At 38.3% G+C, this 10,464-nt stretch overlaps 1 protein-coding gene across 5 annotated transcripts in view; it reads left to right on the plus strand.

Moving 5' to 3' along the window:
- The window catches only part of fgf13a (fibroblast growth factor 13a), an 87,621-nt gene that overhangs the window by 66,399 nt on the left and 10,758 nt on the right, over positions 1-10,464 (plus strand). For all 5 annotated transcript variants that reach the window (XM_034883581.1, XM_034883580.1, XM_034883583.1 and 2 more), the window contains 2 exons: positions 2,033-2,143; positions 7,475-7,578. In XM_034883581.1, coding sequence (XP_034739472.1) covers positions 2,033-2,143; positions 7,475-7,578 — 215 coding nt within the window. The remainder of the gene's footprint in view (positions 1-2,032; positions 2,144-7,474; positions 7,579-10,464) is intronic.

Genomic DNA, 10,464 nt, shown 5'->3' on the forward strand with positions numbered 1-10,464 from the left:
GGTGTTCAAACTGAATGACCCTTCTCTGCAGCAAACATAGCCTTAGTTAGTTAAGGAGAGAAAAGGTATGGGGTGCTCGGAAGTTCCAACAAATAATGAAGGTGCACTATGGAAGGGAACACAAAAGTAAAAAAAGAAGAAAGATCTAAGACACTCTTTTGGCAAAAAGTTAAAACGCCTATATTTTTTAAATCCTATTTCATAGCTACAGTATTTCATGCACAAATATCCTGTGTGTTTGTGCCGCTACACGTGAGTTGTCCCTCAGCTCTCCAAATAAAGGCTTTTAAACTTTTTTATTGTAACCCTTGTAAGGTCAGAAATGGCAGTATTGAAAGGCAAGTGAGATGAAAGGATAGATGAAAGGTGTGGTAAACCACTGTAAAAGACACTCCACCAGGGACAGTAACCAGGGAATGGAGAGCACTTAGCTCTCATCAGATATTATACTGATGCAACACAGACAGACTGCCCAACCACTTCTAAAGTAAATTATCTGCCACGTCCAACTATTGTCTTGGGGAGCATTTCATATGTTGATAGAGTGTAGCTTTTGCCCTTTTGATTAGTACACTGTTCGATTTTGTCCTTGTTTTAAGTCTCCTACAGTGAAAGATCGTTTTAAAAAAAAACAGCTCTGTCTTCACTATGTCAAAAATACATTAAATTGTTGAGAACTTTAATTATCATAAGAAATGCATTTGCGAATACATTTCAATGTATGTATGTATGTATTTTTAAATGCAATGTACTCAAAGTTTTTTTTAGTCTTGCTTTGCATCTCCACAGCACTGTGTCAGCGCTGCAGTATGGTCTGGCTGCACTGCTTATTTACTCTGAGACAGGGGATAAAAAACTCTGGCTTGTTTGGATGTCTTTAAACCAATCACAAGCCCCGGAAACAGCAACGGTTATCTTGCAAAATATTTAGCAGAGATGGTAGAAAGACATCCGAGACGTGAGACACAGGCTTTATCCCAGCAATGCAAATCTGTTGAGCTAGACTGGATTTTTGTTTTTGTTTAGATGCACATGTGCCAAACGCGTTTTTATGATTTCTGGAAACCAAGCAAGTCTTTTTAAAAAGATATTTTTTTCTGAAACTTTACATCTTTTGGACAGAAAGCATGGAGAGAGAAAGACGGGACCTTCAGCCATCTTAGATCACAGAGCCAAAACACACCCCCAAAGCCATTTCTAAAATTTGACATTTGCTCTTGTCCATCTGTGGTCTTATTTCTTTAGGGCCTGCCTTTTTTGTTCCACTGTGGAGGAAATATAGAATCATTGATTGTGGACATAGCAACACTGATCAAACTGTAGATCTTACCATTTTGCGTTTAACATAAATGTCTGTGTCTGATCTAACAGCACAGCAACAGCACAACAACTCAAGAACTAGAGAAAGGTTACTTATATTGTTTCAGTTTATTAGACATCTTGCTATTTTGTTTATATACCCCCTGGATAACAAAAGTGAAATAACCCTTGTAAAGTGGCTAAAGGATTGTGCAGATTTTGCATGTATATAAGTTCAGAGCATATATCAGTCCTCTAGTTTCATAACGTGGCAAACACCAGGAAGTGGTCAAGCTAATGTAAAAGTATCTTGAATTGCAGCTCTTCTAATGGATTCCACATTCTGGCTCCAAAACCATCAAACAACACAGGTTTCAAGTCATCTTTTCCACAAGAAGGTCATATCTTAATAGTTAAAACAGCTTTTTCAGACATGTTTTGGGTAATGGTCGCATTTGCTTGGTTGACAGTTATATCGGCCTATTACAGTCAGCCGTTGTAATTGTTCCTTTTTGTCCCACCTAAGCCCTACCCAGCCTCCCTACCCTTTAACTAAAAAAGATTTTGGGGCTCCAGTCGTTTCCAAAATGGCATTGAGAAGTAGACTGAAAATGAAGCTTCAAAATGTCCCTTTAGAAAGATACAGGCGACATCTCATTGCTACATTAATGCTTTTCAGTATGTGGTTTCATTCTTGTGTCTTCCTGTCTTCCTGTCCCCTCTGCTTCCACAGAGCCACAACTGAAGGGGATTGTGACGAAGCTGTACAGTCGACAAGGTTTCCACCTGCAGCTGCAGGCAGATGGAACCATTGATGGAACGAAGGAGGAGGACAATGGTTACAGTAAGATTCACTCTAGGATTGTGTTCCCTAATGTTTATTATGCATCCATTGCCATGCTGTATTGTTTGTCAGAGGGTTCCTTTGCTACTGTCAATTCCGTGTACTACAGACAGAACTCCATTTGCTATACTGTACAATTTTACGTAGTATCAAGAACTTAGGTGTCATATAAAAAGCTGAATTTTCCATCTGAATCGCTGCAAGTTAGTTTTGAGCAGTGTTCAAACTGTTCACAACTGTGCTATTTTTTCACGCATGCAGATGAAACAGAGTACAGAGAAAAACTAACTTCTTCTTTGCCAATGCATGTAATCAAATCAGTCGTCCTACAGTTACCTTAACACTGATGATTGGCTTTTTATTCTCCTACACTGCCTCTGTTGTGAGAGCCAGTTTTGTCTTATACTATGTTTTGAAGCTTCCCTATCATCGCCATTACACCCACCAGCTCTTTGTTTTCCAATAGACAGATTAAAGAGAAGATCAATGAAAGCAGCACAGCCACTTGTCTGGTAACAATACAGCAGAAATAGACCACCTTATAATTAGACAGTGCAGTGAACATGACATGCTTTTAAAGATTAGAACAATAACGCGGTTAGTGACCTATGTGAAATCCACTTTGACTCCCAAACAAACACAATATTGTTGAGAAAAAGATCTGTATTGCACACTGAAACAGCTTTGATGTAATACTCACTAAGCAGATGTAAACACTTCTGAAACCACTGAAATAGTACCTCTGTATTCAATTACTCCCCTGATGGAAATGGCGTGTGTCTGGTTTTGCAGAACAACACCTTGGAATTTGTGTGTAATTTGTTTCCAAAATAAAATGATGGCAAATATATGTGATAAAATACTATAACTACTACAACTACAACTACTACTACTACACAGAGCAGACTATGCAAGTAGAAACCACGGTAATGAAGTGACAGCATCCTATAACCACATGCAATATAATACTTCTTTTCACACACCAACTACCTCACCCTTCATGTCTTCATAGACTCACTGTTCTCTTGACTTACATAACAACTGGCGCGCATTGACACCAAAATAGTTTTTCAAGTGAAAATTAAAGAGTGCTGCTGAATAGGAAAAGAGTAAAGCTCTTTGCACTGCTCCAAAAATAGCGTTGTTAGGCGCTGGGTGCACTTGTCTCCATGGTGACGGAGAGCGCAGTCCTCTTGGAGCTACTGGTGTCTTGTGATGGTGGGAGAGGACCTTCTCAAATGGATGCACACACGCACACAAGAAGTTTGATATTTCTGTGATATTTTCATTAGAAAAACAAACTCAGAAATACCACATCCAAGTCTCATACATCCCAGATTAAACCACTGCCTTGTGTTGTATCACAACTGAGCAAACCCACTGGGTATCAAGAGGAAAAAAGACAGGGCAAATCTAAATCCTTTTCTTCGAAAGATGAAGGGTATGGTTTCAGTGTTCAAGATGCTATCCATTCTCAATCTTGTCCTAGATATTATGCTTTCAACCCTCATCTTTTGTAAATAGAAAATAAAATGCATTTATGGACGATTACTAAAATGGACAATTTTCCAGTTTATTTACTGTATTGTCAAGATTTAAGAAGCTGTGGTTTACAAAATTAGGCAAAAACATATACAGCATGTATAAGTATTCTGATGTGTATTTTAAGTGACAATTTAAATGTCATTGACATTTTTTTGTTCAAGTTGACAATTTTAGATATATTTAATGTCCTTTAACTCGCAGTGATCATACTTCTGTGTTTTTGGTTTAATTCTAAAACAAGTTGTCATGTTTCTCACTACTGAACCCCAAATTTCCTTTTTGAGCTTCCTGAGCATGCAATAGACAAAAAACATTGCCATGCTTCATGCAACAGCACTATACCCACTTATGCAATTAAATCAAGTTGTTGCTGAGGAATACATGTCTTAAAATATTTACCTTAATCAGTTTTCTATTTTTCTTTAAGTAAACCAATTTACCTCAACCAAAGACCCATTGCAAGTAAATAGATTACAGAACATCTGTATAATGTTACAACAGCTTACTTTTTAGCTGCTGTTGGTTTCATATTTGTTACGCAGGCATAAATTGCAGGCATGCTGCTCCCAGAACGAGTAACAGATACACTTTTTAAATGCAACGAGTGATTGCTGTAAACAGGTCAGGTTAATTGTTAACTGAATTGGTCATGACTCCTATGCTGTTAATGGGTGGAACTAAATCCTGAGACAGCCTGCTAGCATTCATCCCTCAGGCCTCCTCACCCTTCTTCTTTGTGCCTCCCTGCATGAAAGGTCTGTGTGTGGGTGGTGGCCCTGTCATCCTCTTCAGTTTGCTCAGGTGTTTCTAGGAGCCAGGAAATAATTGAGTTTCCCCTCTTGAAAATCTCCATCAGTACACTGACTGGTAATCCTTCTGAAATGAAGTGGACTACAGATGTGTACGTGTGCGACGTGGTGAAAGCACCAAGGGAGAACACTCAGTGAGCGATGCAGAGTGAGAACAGTGAAATTATAGAATACAAGAACTGCGGTAGGAAGATATTTCAGGAGAAGAAGAAATCAATCATTAAATCTAAAACTTTGCTACTACATGCAATAACAAAGGATACAACATGTATTTACACTGATGCAAATATGTAAAATGTATACCTGAATAAGTCTGCAAATTGTGACATAGTTAGTGTTTTAATACGAAATCTCTCCTCCCTACTAACATCTCCTCTAGTTCCATATACAGCAAAGCCCAGATGGATCACTGTTAACAATGGTTGTGGAGAAACTTTGCTGATCTGTAACCTGTAACCATGAATTTCTAAGAAATATTTGAGCCTCCGCACCGCAGTATTGAAGAATACTCCAAAAAAGTTGATGAGGGCATTCATTAAAATGAATCACTACTACCATGAACTACCTAAATAAAAGTAATGCGTGCACATCCAGTCTTTCATTATTTGTTTAGCAAATGCTGGAAGTGATTTATTGTAGTAATTAGGTAAGTAATTATGTAGATTTACTATTAATTACTGTATAGTTTATGTTAGGATTGAAAAATATATTGTTCAAACGGCATCACACTGCAGCTCAAATTTTAACCCATAATTGCAGTATTAATATTCATAGTTTCTCTGTCTTTGGTTGACAGAGTCTGCAAATACAAATTTGGCAAGCAGATCTATCATTGGTTTGTCGACTTAATAAATGAACAAGATTACTGTAAAGTGTGTCTAAATGCTGCCGATATAAAGGTTGTAAACAGTAGGTCCTGGCATTATAAGTTTTACATAGTTGCCAAAGCAGGGCTCACCAAAAAAGAACATAGATAAACCATAGAGAGCGGCGTTTCTTTACTTAGGGAGAGATCTCTTGATTGATGCCACTATGTAATAGAAAAGTGGGGCAATTTAACTGTGAGCTACAGTTAGTTGACAAGGTAAGTCGACCATGCTGTACCTGATAATATAATTGAGAATTTAAGATGCACGGTGGACCCTTCAGTCATGCATCCGTATCAGTTTGGAGGAGTCCGTTTCAGGAGAAATGGACAAGAGTTCTGATTATGTAAAAATACATGGAAAAAAAGCTATAGATTGATATACTACAGGCTAGACTAAAGCTTTACATGTTTATGAGAGCTCAAATATACCATCCGATCAGCTAAGTCACCACTTAATGTGTTAACATTAAAGTACTGCTGGTACATAGACTCATGGGATCTTTGTCTGTTCAAAAGCCTGACATTCTTTTGTTGTTATTGTTGATATACTCTGACCGTTAAATAATTTCAAATATGTCATTGGGGACATGACAACAGACAAGAGCGTGGGCTGTTTGAAGAAACAAAAATGTAAAAGACTGAGATAAAGAGATGGAAAGGGAGAAACAGAGAGAAAGGGAAGAGCGAATCATAACGCGAGTGGTTCTGGGACTTACATGCCTTTCCACTGAACCAGACATATGCTGGCAGTGCCTGGTTACAGAGTAAATACATTATGTATTCATGTGGCTGTTGTTTACAGTTAAAGCCCAGAGAGCAGTGGTAAAGCAATAAAGGCAGATGAATTAGCCAATCAAAAAGTCTCTATAGTCCGATTCACTCAAAGGAGTCTGCAGATAGGGGCCTACTAAGAGGCTGACAAGAGGACCTATAGAAGGGGGCACCCTGACTCACATCTTAACTGAAGATAAAGTTTAATTTCTCTTTTCACATGTGTCTGAACTCAAAAGTCCTTATCCTAATGTGACAATGTACAGGGTTAGGTTTGTTATCACTTGAGATGAATGTTATTATTATCCTGTGGCTCATTATTTACTGTATTTGGCATCAGCAAACATATACGGCATCACTGTTTGGCAGTCCAACAACACTCAAAACAAAAAGTGAGAATTTCATTTTTGGGGCGAGAAGTACGACTATAGACCTTCGGGTGGATGTACTGTACATGTGCTTCTCTCTCTTCAGCTTATGAAATACAGACACACACACTTGTATACAGTGCAGGCTTGACATTAATTAGGTAGAGGTGTACCTCATTGACCAGCTGGGCTGCCGCTGGCTCTCTCTTATCACTCTCATACATGCTGCATCACAACTGGCCCATAGCGACCCCTTGGTAAATGGCATGATGAGAGATTTGTATTGTCAGATAACAGCTGTCATAGATTTTTGTTTGGTTGGTTTTCATATTAGATTTCGTACCACCTCAGCAAATTGTACATATTGTGTTTGCAATACCTAGGCTTAACTTACACAGCCTATGATTTTAGTTTATGTGTGCGAGTAGACAACATTGTGTAGCTGCTCTGTCATTTCAATAATTTCTCTGTTTCCGTTGCATGTTTCTAATTTTGTTTTCGTTTAAAATTACCCTTGGGAGAGAGTGACTGAGTCACTGAGCTTATGTTGTACCTCTATTTGTGGTTTGGTTTTGACAACTCACTTTTCCATTCAGACAGAGACACTCTAATAACACTACTAATACACAACACTAATAACAATTATTTTAACCTCTTAAAAAGTGAATACTATTAGGCAGAACTCTTACACCACGCTTTGGGCTAGCTCTAAAATTTGGATTTCTTTCAGTAACATTTGTCCACTTTGGGCTTGTGTTGTGACAGTGGGACATTTTGCCTCTGTCCAGTTTAACTCTGTTTTTGACTATGTACCGTAAATGTACTATGTGCTATAAATCTCAATTATATAATTGAATCATGAGGATTTAAAGGTAGCTGCATTGACTTATGTTCTATTCTAACAAGTGTATTAATGGAGATGAAATTACACGCTTTGTTTATCACTTTTCTGTTGTCCGTCTCTTTCCAGCCATGTTCAACCTTATTCCAGTGGGGCTGCGAGTGGTGGCCATCCAGGGGGTGCAGACCAAACTCTATCTGGCTATGAACAATGAGGGCTACCTATACACATCAGTAAGTGTCTAACTTAATGTATGTTCGTGTGAGTGTGTGCATGCATATGTGTTTATTGGATGGGGTCCTGGTCTTTATCCTAGTGGCTTACCTTTAAGTCTAGCTGTATGCAGAGAGAATGTTAGGTCAACATCTGAGTTACTATGGTGACATGAGTAATTGGAAGGAACACAACAAAAACATGCAAGAGAGAAAAAAATAGAAGTGATTTGGCTTAGAGTTTAAATATTTTAGGCTGATTTTATTTATATTCTTTGTCGATATGGGTAAGTCACTATCACCATGCCCTCTCAAACACAAGCTCATCCTGTGTCTGATGATAGAGCAACATCATTTTCTGTTAATAAAAAGTTCAAGGATAGTGCAAGCAGGCGGACCAGTGACAAATCCGATGGTGGCAGCTGGCTCTTAATCTTTGATTAAATGTGCAAGGTTATGAATAATTCAGTTGCAGGCCGAATAATGTTCCTGCTTGTCATCCTCCCAAATGCCACCATCACATTGTGTGGCAGGTGTCATTCAGAAGACTGACAGGCTGGTTGAATGCGCACCCAAAGGGCGAGCGGACAAACACGTTCAACAAAATCCTCATAGTCAAATTAGCAAAGACTGTTCTGTATGGTAAAGGTCTCAGTAGGCAGACACAATGGTGATTGATGGAAACAAGCTAAGAAACAGCAAGAAAACCTAATGATCTTGTAGCTTTTTACTCTGCAGCTGCTCCTGACAATTCATCTGTTAAATAGTTAGACAGTAATGTGATGAAGGAAGAAGGAAAAGTGGCTTTCTGCCTCCTCTCTCTCTCCCCTGATTTCACGCTTCTCTTATTTTTCACTCAAACAAATGCATTGATAAACAAGGCTTATGTGATACACTCACTTAGCACAAAGCACGTCACGGATTTGTAGATAGCTCTTTCAGGAAGCTCTCAAGGACTCCAATATAAGCAACGATTATACTGCTGAAAGGACTAACACCCTCCATAACAAACACATGAACATTAGATCACGCCCAAGACAACAAAACCAAAAGGTTCAACACATTCTGAACAGGAGAATTTGGTATTGGTGACAGCTACAACAGCAAGCAGTATTACAAAGATATCGGTAAATAAATACTGAGAACTGTCATCGGCAGTACGATTGCATTGAACCAGAAAGCTGGTAGCAGTTTAACTGAGGTACAGTTTGCGCCACTAGTAGTGAAGTGGATCATGTTAACTTAAAGTGCTTTGCATGTCAAACACAATGCTATATAATTGCAACTAAAACAACTTAAAAACATAGATAACTTTAATGATATATGTAGTTAAAAGACTGCAATTGCCCAGTGTTATGAACACAATCACTGAATTGAATCACTTCAAGTCAATTAATAATTATAATAAAATAGTATTTACTTTTCAATAAACCCAACGCAGAGTGACTATGTCAATACCCTCTGGTCCAATGTGGCATAGACAGAGTTGTAGACCTTTACTTGAATCTCTACAGCTTTGAGAGTATTGTTCTGTTGCTATGCTCTGACCTCTCATTAGAAGAATGAAGCCATTTCTGCAAAGGATAAATAGTCTTCCATTTATAATTGTTCTGTCAAGCGGAAATTCAGTGGTTCAAACCTTTTTACATTCACTTGCTACAGGTACCTTTCACTAACATTCACAAACTTGGAGATTAGACTGCAGGGCCTAGGATTGAACTGCCAACCTTCTGATTGTTAGGCAACCGCTCTACAGCAGGCTTGGGAAGCAACCCAATTGCCAAAAGTCAAAGCAGCCAGAAGCATTTAGCAAATGCCAAATTGCCAAAGTCGAAGCCACAAGCAGAGTTGAGCGGTTTTGTAGCTTCACATAGCTGAGCAAATCCAATTTAGATTAAATGCCCAGTAGGAACATTGGTCAAACCAGCCACACACCTGATCCATCCCGACAATAGACACTTCAGATCCTGACAAAGTTCTATTAATTTTACTGTTTTTCACGTTATGCATATTTGCCAAAGATTCCATCACTGTGCACCTCTACGGTCCAAGAGGCTTTTTGTAGAGCACATTCAGCTGCATATGTATGTGTGAGAAATTTCAAGTAAATCCGACTTACGACCTGATGGGCGATTTCTTTCCAAGATCGCTTCTTTGATCATTAATTATAGCGCCACCATGTGGCAGATTTAGCTCTTATTTCTTGGGAACCAAATGCACATTCATTCCGGACATTAAACCAAGTTTCTTTTTCTATTGTCATTCACAGAACTTTCTGACATCAAAGATGCTACATATAGTGTATACAGTGTAGATAAACATTACTTTATTTCTACTTATTTAAGACAAGTGAATGTTTTCAATACAAAAGTTTGATTTATAAAAACATTTAAACTAAACAAAAAAAAGAAATTGGATTAAAAAAGAACTAGTATCAGTAGGCAGAAACATATTTTGGACAACACTCAATCCAATCCAAACTATACTTTTCTTACAAGCACTAAATTTGCAATTTTAAATCTATTTTGTGTTTTTCTGAGACCTATAAATGTGTTCATCTTAAAACATTCTTATTCAAATGTTAAGAGCATAAAAGCTACAATCAAAAAAAGATCCTGCTGGCTGCATAAAGTATATCATCTATGCTGTTTAAATACAAGCTCTCATAGGAAACACAGTACATCTTGTAGGTGTGTTAAATTGGAAGAATGCAGTTGGGGGATGGGTTGCAGAGCTTTCTGTTTCAGCTAAATTAGAGAGAGAATTGAATTGAATGTGTAGCTGACTGCCTAACAGTGCCGGTCTTGCTGGGATTGCTGCTTCAGTAAAGTGCTGCCTTGAAGCCACACATTAAACCAGCCCATAGCAGGTCAGCATTGAAGGGAGATTCCCAATCCACAGTGGAGA

Source organism: Etheostoma cragini, chromosome 10, assembly GCF_013103735.1.
Source record: "Etheostoma cragini isolate CJK2018 chromosome 10, CSU_Ecrag_1.0, whole genome shotgun sequence".
Classification (NCBI taxonomy): domain Eukaryota; kingdom Metazoa; phylum Chordata; class Actinopteri; order Perciformes; family Percidae; genus Etheostoma; species Etheostoma cragini.